The sequence below is a fragment of the Notamacropus eugenii genome, chromosome 6 (genome assembly GCF_028372415.1).
Source record: "Notamacropus eugenii isolate mMacEug1 chromosome 6, mMacEug1.pri_v2, whole genome shotgun sequence".
NCBI lineage: Eukaryota > Metazoa > Chordata > Mammalia > Diprotodontia > Macropodidae > Notamacropus > Notamacropus eugenii.
The window spans coordinates 314,396,565-314,418,826 of record NC_092877.1 but is presented as its reverse complement, the minus strand read 5'-3'; the positions used below and the strand labels follow the sequence as shown (position 1 = coordinate 314,418,826).

General features: G+C 41.9%; 1 protein-coding gene across 4 annotated transcripts in view; it reads right to left on the bottom strand.

Annotated features, from left to right (window-relative positions):
* Positions 1-7,089: 7,089 nt before the first annotated feature.
* Positions 7,090-22,262, bottom strand: part of XRCC5 (X-ray repair cross complementing 5) — a 120,169-nt gene continuing 104,996 nt past the window's right edge. For all 4 annotated transcript variants that reach the window (XR_011968903.1, XM_072617606.1, XM_072617608.1 and 1 more), the window contains 2 exons: positions 8,358-8,432; positions 7,090-7,529 (listed from right to left, as the gene is read on the bottom strand). Coding sequence is in view for 3 of the 4 variants with exons in the window: in XM_072617606.1 (XP_072473707.1) it covers positions 7,515-7,529; positions 8,358-8,432 (90 nt within the window). In the remaining variant the exon portion in view is untranslated. The remainder of the gene's footprint in view (positions 7,530-8,357; positions 8,433-22,262) is intronic.

The window sequence follows — 22,262 nt, the reverse complement described above, 5'->3', positions numbered from 1 at the left end:
AAATGAGAAAAATGTATATAAAGCACTTTATAACCCTTCAAGATCTATATATGAAGGTCAGCCATGATGATGACATTGACCAGCTAAAATCATGGGCCCAATTTCATGAGAAGAAATGTATCAGAGACAGGTGCTTGGCCAGCGATTTCATTGGCAGAGAGAGCTCTACAGGTTGGAACCTTGTTTGCAACTTACAGCCTTGGAGAGTTGACTCAAACATTGAAAAGTTAAGTGCCCAGAATCACAGAGGGGAGATCTTTGTGATCAGGGCTGAGACTCTTGGCCAAGTCTCTACCCACTGCACCATATATAGCCTCTAAGATGGAACTGCACAAGGATAAATATGAAGTTCTACACTTTGAGTTTAAAAAACCCAACATCATATATACAAAACACGGGAGGTATGGTGAGACAACAGTGAAAAAGATATGGGCATTTTTGTCAATAGCAAGATTGTGGAATCTCAGAGTTAAAAGGGACCATCTGTGTAAGTTAAATGGTACTTGAACAAGTCCTGATATACCTGAGTCATCCCCTAGCCTTTACTTAAAGACCTCCAATGAAAGGAAAGCACCAATTTTTCCCTTACCTCAGATTAAATTTGCCTCCCTCCACTTTCCATCCATTGCCTCCCCTTCTGCTCTCTGGAGCCAAATGGAATGACTCACCTAAGCACTTGAAGGCAGTTTACATGTCATCCACATCTCTTCTCTGTTCAGAACATTACCAGTTCTTTCAGCCAGTCCTCATCTGGCATGATCTTAGGACCCTCTTCTTCATCCTGGTGCCATCCTCTGGAAGCTTTTGTCTTTCTGAAAAGCCAATGTCCAGACTGAATCCAGTACCGATCAGAGCACAGAACAGTGGAGCATCCCTGATCCTGGATACTGTGCCTTTCTTAATGCAGTCAAAGGCTACATTATCTTTTTTGATGAACACATACAAAGTTTAAATCTGGTTTCAGACATTTAACACTAGGTGCTACCCCCCAGGTAAGTCACTTGTCTGCCTGTTTCTCCAACTCCATAATGGCATCTACTTCTCAGGATTGTTTGTGAGGATCAGATCTGTAAAGCATTTAGCACAGTGCCTGGCACACATAGTAAGTGATTAACAAATCCTTCCTCCCTCTCTTCCACTTCTTTCTTTCCCTCCTTCCATGTGGTCTACCCTGGTAAAACATAAGGGTGCTTTAGAGCAAGGACCATTACATTTACTTTTCCTTGCATCAGCAGTAACTGTCACCTAGCAAGCACTTAATAAAATAGCTAATTGCTTTACCCAAGTCAGTGATAAGACTGTTGAACTCCAAAAGGTCAAGCGCAGGTTCCTGAGGCACTTCACTGGAGACTTCTTCAAAACTGTCATTAAATCGTGCTTGACTTCCCTTTGAGTCCAGCCATTCCAACAGCTCTGAATCCACCTAACTGCATTCCATCTGGCCTTCATTTCTTCCTCTTTTCCAGAATAGTATATGAGAGACTTTGTCAAATACCATGCTAAGGTGAACTAGAACCACAGCATTCCCAACCTGATAACCCTGTCAAAAAAAAAAAAAAAATAAACTGTCCCTGGAGCACCTGTCTTGAAGCCACACGAACTCTCAGTATACACTATATAAATTTTTGTCAGGTATAATCTAATCTAAACCTAAAACGTCTAAGTTTTGTTGGCTAACTGCTTGGATAAATGGGTTTACTATTCACAATTTGTGATGGTCCTTTATGTAGCTAGCATTTGATAGGAAGTTATAAGGAATTGGGCCCTTCCTCTTCACAGGAGGTTGACCAGGAAAGCATTTTAACCTAAAACACTTCCTTCTCTAAAGGTTGTTAACAAAAGACCCTGTGTCCAAAAAGGGACCCAAAATAAAAGTCTGACCACAAATTACAAAAGTGTTTACTGTCTAAGAAGAGCTTGCAAGGGAGAGAAGAGCTTGCAAGAGACCAGAGAGGAGGAGAGTTCTCAGCTGTTCAAAGGGGGTATGGAAAAAGAGAGATTTTAATAGTTTTTAGAGGCTTCTGGGCAGGGAGTGAGGATTAAAGGAGAAGACATCTGTAGATGCAATAAGTCAGGAAACAGGATGTTTAGAAAGTCCCAAGCAGGGTCTCAAGTCTTCAGCTACTGCTCAAGATTGCCTTTGGGCTGGTCAAGGCTGATTATACTCTGTAGATTCTGGTTGTTACATGCATCTCCAAATTCAGCTAGAGTTCACTTGCAGAGGATCACTGGTATGTCAAGCAGATGTCCTTCTGATTGGCTCATTGTGGTATTCCAATGTCTGCTCCCTTGTAGAGAAAGGAAGCTCTGACATACCTAGAGTCATTACAAATTGGCCCATGTTCATAATGTTTATTACTAATGCTTTTACTACGTTGTAGAATTGTTAGGGCTGAAAGTCAAGGCCACTGGCCTGTAGTTGACAGATTTCATTATCTTCCACCTTCTGAGAACAGGGTCACCCCTCTTTCTTCAATTCTATGAGAAATAGGCATTGCTCTCATTCTCAAGGTTACTGCCAGTGGCTCAGTAATTGTATGTTAGTTCTTTCAGTACCCAAACATGTTACTCAAAGGATCATAAGACAATGTTAGAACTCAGAAGCCATCTAATCCAACCCCCTTATTTTATAGATGAGGAAACTGAGGTACAAGGTTAAGTGACATGCCCAAGGTCACAAAAGAAGTATAAGACATGACATTTGAAACCAGGTCCTTTAACTCCAGAGTTCACTGTACCATGTTTCCTCTGACCGTTCTGCCTTCTCTCATTGGCTAGTTATCATTATTCTATCTGTCCTGAAAAGTAGTCATGAAACTTCTTTGAGCCTCTTTTTTCTAGATTGACCTAAAAACACAACAAACTGAAAAAAACTCCCAACCTTTTTTGCTGTTCTGGGTTTTTCTCGAAAAATTTTGCTTATCCTAACTAATCTTAGAATGATTGTGACATGCCCTTATATTCATTCTCTAGTACATGCTTTGGATCCACAGCGGGCACATCTGAGTCAGGGAGATGTGTGTTCAAATTCTGCCTCTGACATTGTCCACGGTGGCCTTTCTTTTCACTAGTCAGCATCTCATTTTGACTGTGATCCGCCCTCCCCTCCCCTTACAGTTTCAAGTACTATCAACGTAGGAATTCCTGTCTGTAAATGTGAAGTTGTGACGGATTAAACTTGCATTATTGTTGCTGTTACTGTTGATACTGTGAATGTAACCAGGATCAAGCCTATATTTGCATAATAAGGTTCTTCTCACTGGTGAAAAGAACACATTTTTCTTCCTTTGAGGGAAGAGACACATGGTTCTACATCCACTTTGGGGAGAAATTCAGAAAAAGGAAACAGGTTCTAGAAGGCAGACGTGTAGGGGAAAGCTGATTTGCTAAAAATTTCACTGATTTCCAGCCTGTTTCCTGAGAGATTTCAGGAAATTTCCCTTTGGTTATTATTGGGCGTTCTCTCACTTGAGCTGAGCTGTCTCACTCCCAAAGGGAGAACTCATTCACTCTGTGAATTGTCTGGTATATTCCAATCAAATTCTAATAACTTCTAATTGTTGTTTGCTATCTGCTTGGATAAACAGGTTTGCTAACTATTCACAATTTGTGATGGTCTTTTGCGGAACAAGCATTTTATATGAAGTTGTAAGGCTTGGGGCATCCATTCCTCTTTAAAGGATATTGACCAGGAAAGTATCTTAAACTTGGGGAAAAAATCATTTCCTGTAGACTAGCAATATGAAGGGGGGTAGAGGGGAGCAAGGGGATATTCCTCTAAGGCAAGCAGAATTAGCTAGCAGGCAAGAATCAGTCTCTCTTGAAGAAAGATGAGCAAGATTGTAGAGATATCTATCAAAGTCTTTCCAATGAACCATATTTAGACAAACCTATGTGGACACATATGCAACCTACAGGGGAATACACATAACACATGGTTATTCTTGATTTTCTACTATAAACTGCATGTGGCAACACCCTTTGGGGAAACTCCTTTCCCACATATAAAACTTTACATTAAATATGACTTATTATCTTTTTTGCTTGCATGTTGTCTTCTTTGAAACACAGCCCCATAAATTTGCATGTCAAAAGTGAAACAGATTTTTCCCCCCTTTTCTTTTAACTTTTGCAAAATGTTTGGTTCTGTTCCACCCCTCCAACTCTAAGATAAGAGTAGCTCTTCCAAGGTCACTCCTACCATACTTATTAATATCCAATTTGAGTAGACTACCCATTTTGAGATAACCAGCATCCCCTAATGCCACTGCTGTATAATCATGTTTAGTTATGACAACCAGCCCATCATAGTTTTTCATCCAAATAGGCATCAACACCTGAGACCAATCACAAGTACAGAACAAACTGTCTATAAGCTAGACTCACATCATCTGGCCAATTAGCACTCAAAGAAGATTGTACACAAGCTGAGGTACTTGTAAATGTTGAACAATTAAAAAGCAAGTGGCCTCAAAGATAAGGACTGATTTCAGTAGCAGGGAATTTTCACTGTATGTTGTTTGTTGTTGTTGTCTGAAATTATACCACTCCTGAAGACCTGCTGCCATCTCCCCACAGGACTTGTGTTGGCCTGGAAAAGGCTGGCTCCAGACCAGAAAAATACAGGCTTGGGCAAGTATGCCCTTCACTGGAAGTAACTGAAGGAGCCTAGAGCAGCATTTATACTCTGAGCGCTCGCCCACTATCCACTCAAGATCCAGCCACCGTATAGTTTTGCACTGGAATATACACAGGTTGTGTGTTGGGTTTTTCTGTCATCTCTGAGTAGCTCAGGGACAATGATGACATCACAGTCCATGTAGAAAGCATTAGTTGTTTATTGTTGGGGAAGGGGCAGGGTTCTCCAACCCTTGGTATTAGCCCCAGGAACCCAGTATATACATATGTACAGCCTGTGTGACTTGAGCAAGTAACTTAGCCTCTCAATGCCCCAGGCAACTTTCCAGGACTGCAAGATGATAAGTAGGTTCTGACCTCTATTGAGAGAAAGGGTTTCCTTACTGCGGAGTTCCCTACACCAATGAAATCATCTGTCTGCCCCCTCCAACAAAAAAGAGAGTATTTATTGGTTGCTGAATTCCCTGTGCATCTATATTGTCGTCTCTACAAGCTCCTGATCCTTTTCTACCTCATCAGAACTGCTTGTCTTTGATACTTATTTGTTGAGAGCTTCCTACCCATGCTGGGCTGACTTCCCCTGTATAACTGTAGGTTATGACTTCTGACCTCATTTCTCTCAGAATCCTTTGAAGTTAACCACTCAAAAGTCTAGTGTGCAGGTCAGACTATGTCTGACTTTCCTCATTTTACCCCTCACAAAGTCTAAGATGGAGCAGTCAGTTTCTTAAGGTTCTGGTCTAGTTTCTACTCCCCAAACTTAACATTCCAAACAAGTCATTTTTTGTGCCTGTAACGCACTCCGTCCTCAACACCTCTTGGAATTCTTTATTCTTTCAAGGCTCATTTCAGGTCTCAGCTCCTATGTGGAGACTTTCCTAATCCCCTGAGTAGTCAGTGTTCTTTTTCCTTCTCCCTCCCATTCTGTTTCTCTCACTAAATTATCTTATATTTATACTTATCTAATATACTGTATATTCCAGCAGGTTATAAGCTCTTTTGCTCCTAGCACAAAGATGGAGCTTAATAAATGTTTAATTAAATTTGCTGGCTTATCCCACTTGGAAATTCATATTGGTGCAAAACAAAGCAAGCATCTGTCTCTACTTACACGAACTGTGTTTGCAAAGATTCACCTTTGCTTTTCTATTTCTAGGAAATTTTTCAGGTTCCATCACAATACAAACATGTAGCAGGAAGTTATAATTAGGAAAACAATGGCATCTTTTCCTTGGTGATTATTTTAAAAAAGCAACTGTAAATCATGAGCCAATAATGTAAGATGTAAGATGACCTAGAGCTCCAAATGGAACCTCTCATTCTTCTCAATGTCAAGTGTCCTTCATGACGTCCTCTCTTGGCATCTATCTTGTAACTTCTCAGTACTAAAGGATTCTACTGCATAGCATTGGAAATCAGCTGTAATCCATAGGAGGGGTTCAGCTATGTCACTTGTGACTTTTACCTTAAGATCACAAAACAGATGGCAGCAAAGAAGCATTTGGGGGAAGCAGATAAGGACAGCACAGCACCCCAAAGTCCAGGGTCCTGAGTACAGAGGTGTTGGAACTGATGGAAAGAACAGGAAAAGTGAGGATGAGGAAGTTTCCTGCCTTAGGGAAAGGGGGGTTCCCCGGCGACAGAGGAGAATCCCAGCAGGAAGCAGGAAGGAAAGAATGCCGAAAAACGAACAGAATAACAGATTTCCTGGTACTCCTGCGTGGTCTATTATCACTTTGGTTTACTGCATTTAGAAATAAAAGGGACCTCAGTAATTATCTAGTTTAGAGAAGTAAACTGCAGCAGTGATGTACAATGCAATAAATGCTGAACTTGGAGGACAAAGACTTGGGTGTTGCCACCACCCTGTGACCATGGGCAAGACCCTAGAGCTCAGAGGAGTCAGGCACATGTGCACAGCCTGGAAGTGATCCCAGGAAAGTGCAGAGGGGCCAGTGACTTGCTGGGTAAACTTGAAATCGAGGACATGAACTCAGGCTTCCCGATTCCTTGAAAAGTGAGGTTTTTTTGTCTGATTATTCACTCCAGAAAGGAATGCCTTTTTATTCACAGGAAAAGTGCATCAGTGATGAGCTAAGGTTCAAGGGAGGGGTAAGAGCCAGTCTTTCACGATTTTAGCACAGTGTCAGGAAACCTGAGTTTTAGTTTCTGCTTTATGACCTCAGGTAAGTCTCTGCAGCCCTCTGGGCCTCAATTTCTGCATCTGCAAAAAAAGGGATGAAATCTGATGCTCCCTAAGGTTCCATTTAGCCCAGAAGGCATAAGTTTGCACTCAGCATGAAAATAAATCTCTTCAATGACCACTGTACATGGTAAATCATCTTGGACAATCAGGAAGGTGACTTTTCCTGAAGCTACCTTACCACCAAGCGGAGACTGCCAAAGCTCAATGAAGGTCACATGCATGCCTCAGGCCAAAAATACTAGTAGTAGCAGAGGAAAATGACTTTATTTTGTTGTCCTCACAACAATGATATAAGCACAGCCCAGGAGATGAAGAAAGGAATCTGTTCGCTTGAAACTTACACAGAACATCTGAATAACGTTCCAATATCAGCAGTAATGATAAAGATCAGAACACTGAGAAGAAAACTGGCATCACCCCTCTTAGCATCCCTGTACCATCTCTGCAGGTACAATTTCTGTAACTTAAGAAAATAATTCACTGACTCATATAGAAAATATTGATATGTAGTTCAGCCCCTGGCTGGGAATCCATGGGTCGTCAGAACTGCAGGTCCCTCTTGCAATGGCTTCCTGATAGTCTCCCCAGAAGACCCTTTGTGGGGTCTTCCTCAGTCCCTGTGGCCACCACAATGTTCTTCTGTTCTCATGTTGTCAGGCTCTTCCACAGCCTACATCATGTCCAGCTATAAAACAAACAAGAAAGCATTTGGAAATGAGCCAAGCATTTCCCAGTGCTGCTTCTGTGACCGAGGGAGGTATTGGGAAGTGAAAGGGATGCCAAACAGGAACAGCTTCCCGAAAATGGTCACACAGATCTACATGCAACGCACATATACACACAGTCTACTGAAACCTTAAATAACTTCACATCTGTGTGAGACTTTTGTGTTGGAACTGCTTCATTAGAGAACCCAGAGAGAAGAGAGCTTCTCATGATAAAAACTGAAATCACAATATGCAGACTTCAGCAGGTGGCTGCTGCTACAGCTCTAGAGGAAGGAGGTTTTCAGATGGGAAAGCTAGTGACACAACCAGCATCACTTCAGTGCTTTCAGTCATCAACAATGGAGGGAATCAGGTCCAGAAATCCTCAAACTCCCACGAGCCTTGTTTGTTTGTACTGGGCTGACTGAGAACAGTTAAAAATTAGGCTTTTAAAAATGTTTTTTATTTGTAAACCCACACAAATTGCTATGTGTAGATCTCATTTTTGGTTAAGTGCAATTTCAGTAAATGATCCTATTTTGTTATCAAAGGAATAGTCTCCCTGGCTCTCTTTTAGCCCTTTGAATGGGAGGGATTCATCTTTGTAAACAACACAACTGAAACCACAGAACTCAGCACGTGCCATTATGAAACTGCCTATCTGATTAAATTTATAATGGACCTGAGTAAATCATGTAGAGGGACTCCACTGTGTACGAAACTCAAATGTAAAGAAAAAATAAGTCTGACAAGCTGCCTGGCAACTTCAGTCATCCAAGTGCCCAGTCTACGTTTCCAATACTTACCAAATCATCCACATCTCCTCCTCCTTCCTCTGCTACATCCATGACTTTGGCTGGTTTTTCCTTTGGGGCCAGAAACTGTGGATATAAAGTTAATCCAATTATTGAAGTATTTTCTCTCTCTCCCTCTCTGGCTGTATAGGAGAGTTCTGCTTCTTTTCACATACTCAAAAATACTTGGTTTAATAAGCCTTCCTTTTAAAGGCTCCAGAAGAGGTATAATCTTGACCTATCTATTCCTCATGTAACTGAGGATTTTAAAAAAAGGTTATCTGGGATTCAACAGCATGCATTAAAGCAGAGGAGTCTTTGGGGGGAAAAGACTCAAAACAGATCACAAAGACATGTTAAGTCAGTCAACAACATATATTGAGGACCCATAGGTTCAGAGAACCCCCTACCTAGGCAATGTATAAACATTTACACTTCTTGCCTTTGAAGGCCTTCTAAGTCTCTTTTTCTCCTCTGACACTGCCACTCCCTTGGTGCAGGCCCTCAGCTCACACCTGGACTATTACAATAGCCTACTGGTGGGTCAACCTGTCTCCAGTCCCTCCTCACTCCAATCTATCCTCCACTTAGATGTCAAAGTGATCTTCCTAAGGACCAGTCTGACTGAGTAGTCTCTCATTCACTTCCTGTTATGTTTAAGCTCACACATAACATCTTCTGTTTGGCTTTTAAAGCTCTTCCTACCTGTCCCATTTTCTCACATCTTATCCCCCTCCATTTGTGATGCAGGCACACAGTCCTCCTTGCCATTCCCTGCACAAGACAGCCCTTTGCTGATCCCCTGCGTTTGCACTGGCTATCTCCCATGCCCAGGATGCCCTCCTTCCTCATGTCTGCCTCTTTGCTTCCTTCAAGTATTGGCTAAGTGTCATCTTCTGTAGGAACTCTTTCTCAGTCCTCCTTTATCTTAGTGTTTTCCCTCTATTGATTACCTCCAATTTATCCTATACAGAGCTGACTTCACTTTGTCTTCTTCATTAGAACATGAGATCCTTGAGAAGAGGGATGGTTTTTGGCCTCTTTTTGTATTTCCAATGCTTAGCACTGTGCCTGGCAAGTAGCAGCACTCAACAAAGGCCTGTGGACTTGACTTGTTCACAAATCAATATACAAAGACGGGGGAATCAGAGCAAAGAGGACCCTTACACAGTAATAGATACATGATAGCCTATGTGTGCTGGAAGTATGTGCAGTTGGAGAGTGTTTGGAGATTCCAAAAGTGAATGGAAGAGAGCCAACACTTTGACTTTTGGAATGGTAAATATGATCTGATGTCCAATCCTCCATTTTCCCATGGCAATTCATCTGTCTGCTATTTCACTTCCCACTTATACAAAATAGGGATGATGTTCATGACCTCAACTATAATAAGATTCTGAAAAATACGAGAAAAAAGCCAAAAACTTGGTATGATCTATAAGAATTGTCATACAAGGTAGAGAACACATTTTCTTCACTTTCATTTAAGATAGGACAAAGGGGAAAAGGTAAGATACAAGGAAGAAACTGTAGTACAATAAAAAAAATACTGATTTTGAAGTTACTGGACTCAAGTTCAAATTCTGCCTCTGATATTTACCACCACTGTACCCTTGGAGATGAGGGGACTGGGCTGCATGACCTTTTCAGTCCCTCCTAACTTAAAATCTATGATTCTATGATCCTTCAAAAGGCATGAAAAATAAGAATGAGTTATCATGGGAAACTAATTTTCTTGTCTGGATATTTTCAGTTTTGAGTGTGCTGGGAGAGTAGTTGCAATTACTAGGATGGACAAGATAATATTGAGCAAGGTTTTTAACTTGGGGTTTGTGAACTTGGTTTCTAAAATCATTGTGTTGACTGCATTATTCTGAGAAGGGATCCACAGACATTGCCTCTGGGACTGGATCCAACAAGGCCAGAAAGACAATCCTAAAGAGAATCAGAAGTTCTGGGGCAGACCAGGGCACAGAACCAAAGCTCAGAGATCTACGAAGGGAAGGAACTGGTCAGGGACATGGTATGACTACACCATGTCTGTTCTGTCTTCATCTTGTCCTTCTTCTCTAGGCTGTAAGGTAACTGCACCAAGATCTATGTTTCATCATCTATACTGCCACAATCCTGCAAGATGATCTAGTAGCACAGTGAGTAGCTGATTCTAAATAATTTAAGGGGGTGGAAAAGTACTGGTACCCTTGGCAGTTTTTTTTTCCCATTCAAAAGAAGAAGGGCAGAGGGAGAAAGAACCACTCTTCCTGTGACTCATTCTCTCAATGACAATGTACACAGAAAATTAATTTAGCGAGACTGCTTTCCCCATCCAGCAATGTTCTCATACAGTTGCCTCCATACAACATGGAGAGAGAGAAAAAAAATTTCACATCATTCCTAGCTTTCTTGTTCAGATGCAGATGTCTTATCTCTCTCCATCTTTCAAAAAGTTTCTGTGCTTTATATAAGTTGAGAACAGAATAAAAATGTTTGCACTGCCTTCCAGCATGAAAATACGGTACCAACAGCTCACACAGTTCTTGTTGCCTGTTTCTATAGGACAGTGGGGCTCCCAATCTTGTTTTGCTTTGACACTTAAACTGGATACAACTGAGGCTTTCCAACCCTAACATATTGAAAAAAAAAAGTAAAGAAAGTAGCAATTATCTGGAGGTTTTTGTCACTCTAGCAAAACAAAATACAAAAACAATGCTGCTTATGTTGTTCTATACTCTAGTACATCTCCCAAGCTTCTGACTGTACCATTCTCCCTCACTTCCTCCATCTCCCACTACTCCTTCTACCCTCTTTGCTTTTTGGGAGGCCAGAGAGTGAGGATAGCAGGATGACACCCATGGAGGTGGTGCTGTTGCTGGGGGAAGGTAGAGGAGATGGAATTCTCAGTTTTGTCAATGTTGCCATCGTGCTCACAGGAGATCTTGGTCGCAGAGAGAGTGTCTCCTTCTGCCTGTTACTGACCCCTCTTGAAGCTACTGACACTAATTTGGGTCTTGACCCGAGACTGAGGATCAGTGGTTCTAGGGGAATCCAAAGAAATACTGGGGAGTTACTGTACTTTTAATCCCATTTAAAATTATGATTAGAATTTCCCAAAGGTCCCAACCAGGTGAATGGAATAAGAGGGCCAAACGTTCATTTGCATATAGTTTATATATCTGACTGTGTGATCTGCTCCCTAATTTCCAAATTAGCATTTTTACTGACTCTCTTTAAGGTCGTCTCTTTTAAGGTCACATCTTTTTCTGTTCTGTCTTCCACTCACTATCGTTAACTTAACTTACACCAGCTAAAAGGGAGAAGAGACAACAACTCCAGCCAAAAACCTCTGCTGGCCATAAGTGTATGACCTCTACACCAGTTTACTTCAGACATTTGGCTTTGGAATTATTATCTTTGTAACCAAATTATAAATTTCACATGGGTAGGTTTTGTGTCTAATAGTTCTCCTGTAACTTCCTTATCACTTAGGTGCTAGGCACGCAGTAAGGGCTTTAAAAATACTTATTGATTAATCAAAAAATTTTGGGGGTTTTATGAAACTGCTAACTTTTTGCAGTTCCATTTCCCAGTCCCCTCCCAACTACCAAAGCAAGCCTCAAAATGAAATTAAAGAATGGATCTTAAGACAAGCTTGCTTGGTTCAAGATGACCATTGTATATAAAATTAAATGAGTAATGCATCTGGGAGCCTGGGCTAATTTTCCAGGGAGAAGCACACAGAAGCAAACAGAAAGTTTCATTTCCATCAAGCACTGAATATCTGCAATCGACTTTCCTGACAAGATCCACTTTGCATTTCTGCGTAAGCAAATTACGTCTAAAAGCTAAGCTGCCATCCATTATTCTTCCCAAAGCCTCTGGCAAGGCTGATATCTTCAACATATCATTTGCCATCTTCCAGGCTTTTAACTGCAAGTAATTTCTAGTCTGTACAGTGAAGGGGAGAATACAGTTCTAGCAGAAAATACAATGATGGGCCTGTTTTCTCAATAAAAGGAACAGATAATCTGAACACAGTACAATGGAGTAAAAGTCAATCTCTGCTCACTCTATCTTTGCAATACACTTGGAAAGTAAAGAATTTGCAGAGGACCTGCTCCTATTTTTCTAGCTCACCCCTCACTGGCTCCACTCCCTTTCCCCTAATTACTGTCTTGTTATCAAAAAAGGATTCAGTTTCCTCCTCTTTAGATCTTTAAGAAAAGACTAGACAGTTATCTTTCAAACGTGGTTGAAATGCAATCTTATCCAAAGGCAGAGGAATGAGGCAGAAAATCTAAGATACCATCTAGTCCTAAAAGTCGCTAAGATTGGAAAACAGACAAGAGCTGACCTTGGTCTGCTCCTCAGACAGCTGCTACTGGAAGCATGAGTCTCCATGAGGAAGTTACGGGGCAACGTACAGATGTACAAAAGCGTTCTGAAGGACACTGTGTGTTTACATGCATTCTGCTTATGCTCACCATTGGACAGGATTTTATTCACATCCTCTGTAGGTCGTCATCACCAGATGAGAGAAGGAGTACAGAAGGGAAGCTAACAATTCATCTGTGTTCTGAAGATCTCTGAGGTTCCTGGGAGCAGGACAAGGATCTCCACAGAGAAGAGAATCAGTGATGGCAGACAAGCACACACAATGTCTGAGGGCCACATTGTTTGCCTACACCAGTGACACTGGCTTAGTGACACTGCATCTGGGGAGTGGGGTGGAGTTGCCACACGTGCCATGGCAGCCAATGGCCAGGAGTCTGCTGCCTTCTCAGGCCTCCAATGCCCACCTTAATATCAAAGCTGCTGCCCCTACAAGGGCTTAGAAGGATACAAGAGAAAAATGACACAGAAGTGGCCAAGGCTTCTAGCACTCAGGACATTGACAAAAGCAGTAGTATCTATGCTGCTGCTAAATATTAAGTATTTCTCTGGTCTGGATTTTTTTTTTTAACCACTGTTATTGTATTAAAAAGTGAGTAAGGGAGAGAACCACCATCAGCTCCTCTCTGATTGGGGTTATTCTCAAGCTCATATTTTGGGGGCTAAAATTGGAAGTGAATATTGGGAGTCACAGTCTAGAGAGAGTTCTCTGTTTTGTGGTCATTTCCTTCCCCTCTGCTGCCCCAGATGGGTTTCTACTATATTTTTCCTCATCTGACCTCTATGTCCCCATTCACCTCCCCCAAGTTCCCCAGCTTTTAATCCTTTCCTGCAGCTGAATTCTCTTTGCTTATTTATTTCCCATTCAAAAGAAAACAAGGTTTAGAGCAGGAAGGGACCTGAGAGATCACCTACTCCAACACTTTCATTTTACAGGTGAGAAAACTGGGCTTAAAGAGGTCAAACAACTTGATGTGTGTGTTTTAAGATGTCCATGGTCCTTTATTCCTAGAAGATAGCAGATGACTCAGGAAAGTTAAGTGCATGAAGTATGATTTTTATGACACCTTCAGAATATAATCACATGGCCACAGGCCACACTTGTGAGTCCCCCCCAAAACACTGCTGACCACCCATTTTAGCTAGTGTCACCTCTGCAGTGTCTCCTGAATATGCTCCCCTTCTCTCCATTCCTGAAACAGGCCCTCATCACCTCACACCATTACAGCAATACCTGGTGGGTCTGCCAGCCTCAAGTCCCTCCCCCCTCAGCCACCAAAGTGATTTGTCTAAAGTGCAGATCTGATCAGGCTTGTCCTCCGCAGCCGCGTGCCCCCTAGATAAACTCCAGTGGCTCCATATCACCCCTGGGATAAAATACAAAATCCTGTCTGGCATCAAAGCCCTTCACAACCTAGCCCCTCCCACCTTTCCCAGTCTTCTCACATCTTACTACTGGACAGTTTCTCTAGCCGTCCCCCACACTTAGAACGCTCTCCCTCCTCTGCTCCCACTAATGACCACTCTGGCTTCCTTTAAGTCCCTACCAAAATCCTACCTTCTCCATGAAGTCTTTCTCCCCTAATCTCTCGTAATCCCAGTGCTTTTTCTCTGCTAATTATTTGTTCTACATGTAGCTTGCTTTGCACATGTTTGCACGTTGTCTCCCCCATTATATTGGGAGCTCCTCCAGGGCAGGGACTGTCTTTTTTTGCATCTTCAGCAAAGTCTCTTTCACGTTGGGAACTTCCCCTAGTGATCATCTCCAGGACCTCCCTCTTTAATGCAGCCTGGCCCTGCTGCTCCTCTCATTATCTCGCCTTGTCCTAACTTCCCTAATCTCTGCCCAGGGTACCTTCCTAGGGCTCCTTCTCATCGCCCAGGTTTGTGACCTTGGAGTTATCTTTATTCAGTGGGCCAGAGGACTGGACATGGGATCAGGAAGGCTGGAGTTCAAATCTTGCCTCAGGCACTTACAATGATTAGCTGTGTGACCCCAGGAGAGTCACTGAACCTGCACCGGCTTCACAGGTGATTGTGAGGATAAAATAAGATAACGTATCCAGAGCCAAAGCTACATAAATGCTAGCTATTCTCACTACTCTCATCTCTGCAATCTGCTCTGCTCCCACCTCATCCAATCAGGTGCCAAATCTCATTGACAACATAGGCTCTCCTCTCTAGTCACACAGAGATCACCTGAATTCAGGCCCTCATCACCTCTCCTCATTCAAATAAAACTGCTCCTTCCAAAATTACCAGTGACCTCTTGATGGTCAAATCCAAAGGCTTTTTCTCACTCCCCATCCTCTGGGACCTTGACAGTCTTTGACACTGTCAATCAACCCTTCTCCAGGACACTCTCTTCTCTCAAGGATTTTAAGACACTAGTCTTATCTGTCTGATTGCTCTTGTAGAGTCTCCTTTGTTTGATCTTACACATGTATGTCAGGAATCTTAGGGGGTCCTAGGGCCCTCTTCTTTTCTGTTTCTATGGAAATTTGCTTAGTGATCTCATAAGCACCCAGGGATTCAATTGCTATCATCTCTATGCAAATGACTCTCAATCTACTGATCCGGCCCGGCCTCAAACCTAACCTCCACGCTTGCATCTCCAATTGCCTACTGGACAGCCTGAACTCAACATGTCCAAAAAATGAACTCGCATTTTCCCCAAACTTGTGCCTCTTTCAAACTTCCCTAGCATTACTGAGGGCACTCAGGCTTGCAGTTCTGGCTTTATGCTCCACTCCTGACATGGTTCCCCTCCTTCCAGTTGTTGCCAAGTCCTGTCAGTGCTATCACCTGCACTGTCTTCTGGGTATGCTCCCTTTCTCTCCTCTGACAGGAAGGAAGGGAATAAGCCTTTAATAAATAGTGTCAGGCACTGTGCTGAGCACTTTTTACAAACATGATTTCCTTTGATCCTTTCAATGACTCCATGAGGCAGATGCTATTATTTTTATTCCCCCCATTTTTACAGTTGAAGAAAAGAAGGCAGACAGAGGTTACATGACTAACTTAAGGTTACACAGCTAGTTCATCTTGACCCCAGGCCTAGTGCTCTATTCCCTGTGTCACCGACCCCAGGTCTAGTGCTCTATTCCCTGTGTCACCAGCTGCCTCGTGCTGGTCTTGGCCCCTGTCATCTCCTGCCTGCATGACTGTAACAGCCTTCTGGTAGTCCTCCCCATCTCCAGTCCATCCTCCATGCAGCCTAATACAAGGCTGACTCTTCAATGCCCTCCTTGCCTCCAGTTTCTTTTCTCTCAATCCATCCTCCACACAGCTTGCAAACTGATATTCCTAAAGCACAGATCTCATTCCCCTGCTCAAGAAACCTCAGGCCCCATTGTCTTGAGGACAAAACATAAATGCTTATTTGCCATTTAAAGCCCTTCACGATGTGGCTCTCATCCATCTTTCCTGATTATTTTCACATCACTCTACCTCTTCAGTATGGCCAAACTGTCTGCTTTTTGTTCCTTAAACATGACCACTCCTTTTCCATCTCTTCTGCTGGTTAGACAGCTCCCATGGATTCAATTATCTTTACTCAGAAAACTTCTAAGTTTATATAGCCATACCTCATGTCTCTTTTGAGTCCCTGTCCACACCAGCTACTACCTATTAGATACTTTCTCTGGATGTCCCATTACTACCTCAAACATATCCCATTTGAAGCAGTACTCTTCATCTTGTGCCCCACACCTGAATTTGTTCCAGGTGCTCCTTTTTCTATTAATGGAACATCTTCCTGTTCACTCAAGTATGCAAAGGCAGAGTCATTTGAGCTTTCCTTTGCCCTCACCTTCCACATTCAGTTTCAAAGTCTCGTTAAGTCTACTTCTACAGTATCTCTCAGATAGCCACTACCTGTTGCTATTACTGCAATGATCTCCTAACCATCCTTTTTGCTTACAGCCTCTCTCCTTTCCAGTCCATGCTCCATATAGCTGCCACAAAAGGGAATATCACAACTGCTGACCACATAATCATATAGATAAGTAGTCTATATAAAAATCTTTATGATTTTCCTGTCCATACAAAATCCACATGAGAATCATCTATGTACACATGACAGGCATCTTCAGTGAGGATCTTAATAGCTAACAAGTAGGCTTTTGCAAGTGATATGTTATCACAAACTACCTCTCTATTATTTCACAACTGGCTGGAAGATGTAATGAATAAAAGATCTCATTGTGCTTACTTCATGTTGATTATGAAAGAAAAATTTGATTCAGTAGGAAAAAAACCATCACTTTCAAGGTTCTTTCCAACAAGGTTACATCAAAATCATTCAAGGTTTTTCAAAGGCATCTAACAGAAAAAAATCTTGTTCAGTGACCCCTCGTCATAAGCATCAGGCTAGGCAGAAAACATATAGATGCAAGGTTATCAAAAGGATGGAGGCGATCCATATCAGAGGATCTGATGAAGGAGATTCATGCTAGAGTCTAATCTGTATGGTAAGGGTTACTGGATGCTACTGTGAATGACATTTTACTGGTTATAGCAACACCCCACCCACCTATCCCCAAAACACCGTGAAATCTCTTAGATGAGAGCAGTAACTTCACCTGCTGCTTTTTTAGTCCCTTTATGGTATCTCCTTCTATTAGAAGGTAAGTTCTTTGATTGCAGGGACTGTCTTTCTTTCTGTTCGATTAGAATTCCCAGCACTTAATACAATGCCTGGTTACAGGAAGATATAATAGAAAGAACTGGGAATGTTTAATAGCCAGTATTTATATAGCACTTTAAGGACTACAGAATGCTTTGCATATGTTAACATGTTTGATCCTTGTAACAACTCTGTAAGGTAGGTTTTTAAAAATTATTATCCCCATCTTACAGATCAAGGCTGAGAGAAGTCAAGTGACTTGCCCAAGGCCACAGGACAAGGAAGTGCTTGAGGTAGGATTTGTACCCAAGTCTTCCTGACTTTGAGACTAGTGCTGTACCTTTTGCCCTCCCAGATGCCGTATTTAAGATAAAATTTGGAGGGGATATGACATAAATGATATGTTATAAAGCAACAGCATGACTAGCTTGTGGAAGGACTAACTTTGTTCTTTTAGGTGCCAAGGGGTAAAACTAGAAGCAAAGGGTGGAATCTACAAAGAATTAGGTTAAAATTGGATGTAAAAGGAGATGGAGTCAATATGGTGAATTAGAGGCAGCAACACAGTTAAACTCTTCCAACATTCTCTTCCAATAAACTTTAAAATAATGACTCAAATAAAATTTTGGAGTGGCAGAGTCAACAAAAAGGCATTTTTCCAGTCTGCAACACTGTAGGAATAGGCAGGAACATTCTCTAATGCTGGGTGTGGGGGTGTGGGGAGTGCCAGAATGCACATGGCAGTGATATAGAATGGCAGCAGCAGTTTCAGGAGCTCTCAGCTCATAGATAATAAGGGGTAAGTCAGAAAGAGATTATGGGGCCCCACTGTTGCAATGCCCATACGCACATTCAGGTCATAGTTCCAGGGCCAAGGGGAATGCTTACATTTGGTCACAAGAGAGCAGGGGGCCTGGCTTCAGTTCCATGGTGGAAAGGAACACTAGTGTTCGGGCTTTCAGGGGAGCAGGGGTCCAAGTCCCAGTTCCAGGGCCAAGAAAAGGGCTAGCCCTTATGGCTGCAGAAGAGAAACGTTTCTTCCTGGGTAAAGCCAGAGCATAGGCGAGGAGAGCAATGATCACAACTATTCCTAGATCACACCACTTTGAATGTACTGAAAATTTACAGACCCCAAAAACTAGCTCTGAAAACAGCAACAAGAAAAACCTGGAGCTTAGACAATTCCTCCCCCAACCCCACCCTGAAACAGAGCCCAAATTTAACAAGTAAAAAGTCAAGAAATAGGCTAGAAAAATGGACAAAAAAAAAAAAAAAAAAAAAAAAAGCACCTGATCATAAAAAGCTACTGTAGTGACAAGGAAGATCAAGACACAAACTCAGAAGAAGACAACAACGTAAAAATGGCTACAAACAAAGCCCCAAAGGATAAAAAATGAACTGGACACAAGATCAACAAGAATCCCCAGAAGAGCTGTCAAAGAATTTTAAAAATCACATAAAGCAGAGGAAATAAAATAAAATAAAGTCAAATAAAGTAGAGGTAAAGTAAAAATTGGAAATGAAATGACAGCAATGCAAGAAAATTATGAAAACAGAAGTCAACTGCCTGATAAAAGAGGCACAAAAATTCACCGAAGAAAAAACACCATAAAAAGAGAATTGGCCAAATGGTAAAACAAATTCACTGAAGAATAGAACTCTTTTAAAAGCAGAATTGACCAAATGCAAACAGATGCAAAAGCTTGCTGAAGAAAATTGTTCCTTAAAAAAATAGAATTGCGCAAGTAACTGGAAGCTAATGACTCCATGAGACATAAAGAAATAATAAAACAAAGTCAAAAGAAGAAAAAAAAAGAAAAGAAAATGTAAAATATCTCAGTGGAAGAATGGATCTGGAAACTAGATCAAGCAGAGGTAACTTAAGAATTAATTGATTGGCTCTCAGAGAAGACCAAAATAACATAACTTTGTTGGGGTCAAGGTACAGTGTGTCTAACTGGCTGATCAGACCAACATGAACTTGCAAAGTTTTGCACAGGTTGGGCACAAATGTTCCATAAGAGTATCTGTCCCCAGTTGATAAATGGTTAAACAATATGAACAGGCAGTTTTCAGAGGAAGAAATTAAAGCTATCTATAGTAATATGAAAAAAATGCTCTAAATCACTATTGATTAGAGAAATGCAAATCAAAACAACTCTTAGGTATCACATCATACCTACTGGATTGGATAACATGACAAAAAAGGAAAATTATAAATGCTGGAGAAGATGTGGGAAAATTGGAACACTCATTGTTGGTGGAGTTGTGAACTGATCTAACCATTCTGGAGAATAATGTGGAACTATGCTCAAGGGCTATAAAACTGTGCACACCCTCTGACCTTACAATATACCACTTCTAGGGTTATAGTCCAAAGAGACCACAAAAATGGAAAAAGGTCTCACATGTACAAAAATATCACAGCAGCTCTTTTTGTAGTGGCCAAGAACTAGAAATTGAGGAGATGTCTATCAGTTGGGTAATGGCTAAACAAGTTGTGATATATGGATGGAATGGAATACTATTGTGCTATAAGAAATGATGAGCAGGGGGGCGGAGCCAAGATGGCAGACTAGAAAGACACACTTACTCAGGGTCCTCCCCACAGCCCATAAAATACCTGTAGAGAGGGACTCTCAACAAATTCTGGAGCAGCAGAAGTGGAGAACAACAGAGTGGAGGAGATTTCCAGCCCACAGTAACCTGAAAGGCCACGGAAACGTCGGCTGCGCTGGACACGGAGCCAAGCATGAAGCCCAGCCCAGCCTTGGCCAAGCGGAGGCCTGGCACAACAGACTCTGGGAGGACACCTTGGGGGCAGAATCTCCAGTTGCAGTAGCGGGGCCTCAGATCCCTAAGCCCACAGGGCCCAAAGGTCAGTGATGGGGTTTTATCAGCAGGCCAGGAAGGGAGAAGGGCCTTCCCATAGCTCCAGCAGCAGGCAGCAGCCACAGAGCCTGCACAGCAGCCTCTATGGAAGCTCCACTGTTGGAGCATAAAAACCACTGGGGGCATTGAAGAGCTTAGTCTTACCTCAGCCCTGGGTGGAGGCCCTGGGAGAGCTGGTCTTTGTCCCACACTGAATGCCGGCCCTGACCATCCAGCTTATCTGAAAATCAGCCCCCAGTGCTGACTTGGGAACTGGAGACCAAGTGGCTGAGGAGAGGTATCTGCTAAGATTCTGGGCACAAAAATCCCTCTCTGCATCCAGACCAGTACATGCTTGATTGTGCCACGTTGGAGGAACTGAGATCTCACAGATTCCCAGAGTATACCCTACTCTTGACAAAGGACCCAAAAGCCAAGTAACTGGTTGGGAAAATGCCCCCAAAAGGGAAAAAAATTAGGACCATAGAAGGCTACTTTCTTGGTGAACAGATATCTCCTCCCATCCTTTCAGATGAGGAAGAACAATGCTTACCATCAGGGAAAGACACAGAAGTCAAGGCTTCTGTATCCCAAACACCCAAAATAAATATTCAGTGGGCTCAGGCCATGGAAGAGCTCAAAAAGGATTTTGAAAATCACGTTAGAGAGGTGGAGGAAAAACTGGGAAGAGAAATGAGAGAGATGCAAGAAAAGCATGAAAAGCAGGTCAACACCTTGCTAAAGGGAGACCCAAAAAAATGCTGAAGAAAATAACACCTTGAAAAATAGGCTAACTCAATTGGCAAAAAAGGATCAAAAAGCCAATGAGGAGAATAATGCTTTCAAAAGCAGAATTAGCCAAATGTTAAAGGAGGGCCAAAAGCTCAATGAAGAAAATAGTTCTTTCAAAATTAGAATGGAACAGATGGAGGTTAATGACTTCATGAGAAACCAAGAAATCACAAAACAAAACCAAAAGAATGAAAAAATGGAAGATAATGTGAAATATCTCATTGGAAAAACAACTGACCTGGAAAATAGATCCAGGAGAGACAATTTAAAAATTATGGGACTACCTGAAAGCCATGATCAAAAAAAGAGCCTAGACATCATCTTTCATGAAATTATCAAGGAAAACTGCCCTGAGATTCTAGAACCAGAGGGCAAAATAAATATTGAAAGAATCCATTGATCACCACTGGAAAGAGATCCAAAAAGAGAAACTCCTAGGAACATTGTGGCCAAATTCCAGAGTTCCCAGGTCAAGGAGAAAATATTGCAAGCAGCTAGAAAGAAACAATTCAAGTACTGTGGAAATACAATCAGGATAACACAAGATCTAGCAGCTTCTACATTAAGGGAGCACAGGGCGTGGAATATGATATTCCAGAAGTCAAAGGAACTAGGACTAAAACCAAGAATCACCTACCCAGCAAAACTGAGTATAATACTTCAGGGGAAAAAATGGTCTTTCAATGAAATCGAGGACTTTCAAGCATTCTTGATGAAAAGACCAGAGCTGAAAAGAAAATCTGACCTTCAAACACAAGATTGAAAAGAAGCATGAAAAGGTAAACAGCAAAGAGAAGTCATAAGGGACTTACTAAAGTTGAACTGTTTACATTGCTACATGGAAAGACAATATTTGTAACTCTTGAAACTTTTCAGTATCTGGGTAGTTGGTGGGATTACATACATACACACACACGCACAGAGTGAGTTGAATAGGATGGGATCATATCTTAAAAAAATGAAATTAAGCAGTGAGAGAAATATACTGGGAGGAGAAAGGGAGAAATGGAATGGGGCAAATTATCCCTCATAAAAGAGGCAAGCAAAAGACTTTTCAGTGGAGGGAAAAAGATGGGAGATGAGAGAAAAACATGAAGCTTACTCTCATCACATTCGACTAAAGGAAGGAATAAAATGCATAATCATTTTGGTATGAAAACCTACCTTACAATACAGGAAAGTGGGCAAGAAGGGGATAAGCAGGATGGGGGGGATGATGGAGGGGAGGGCAGTGGGAA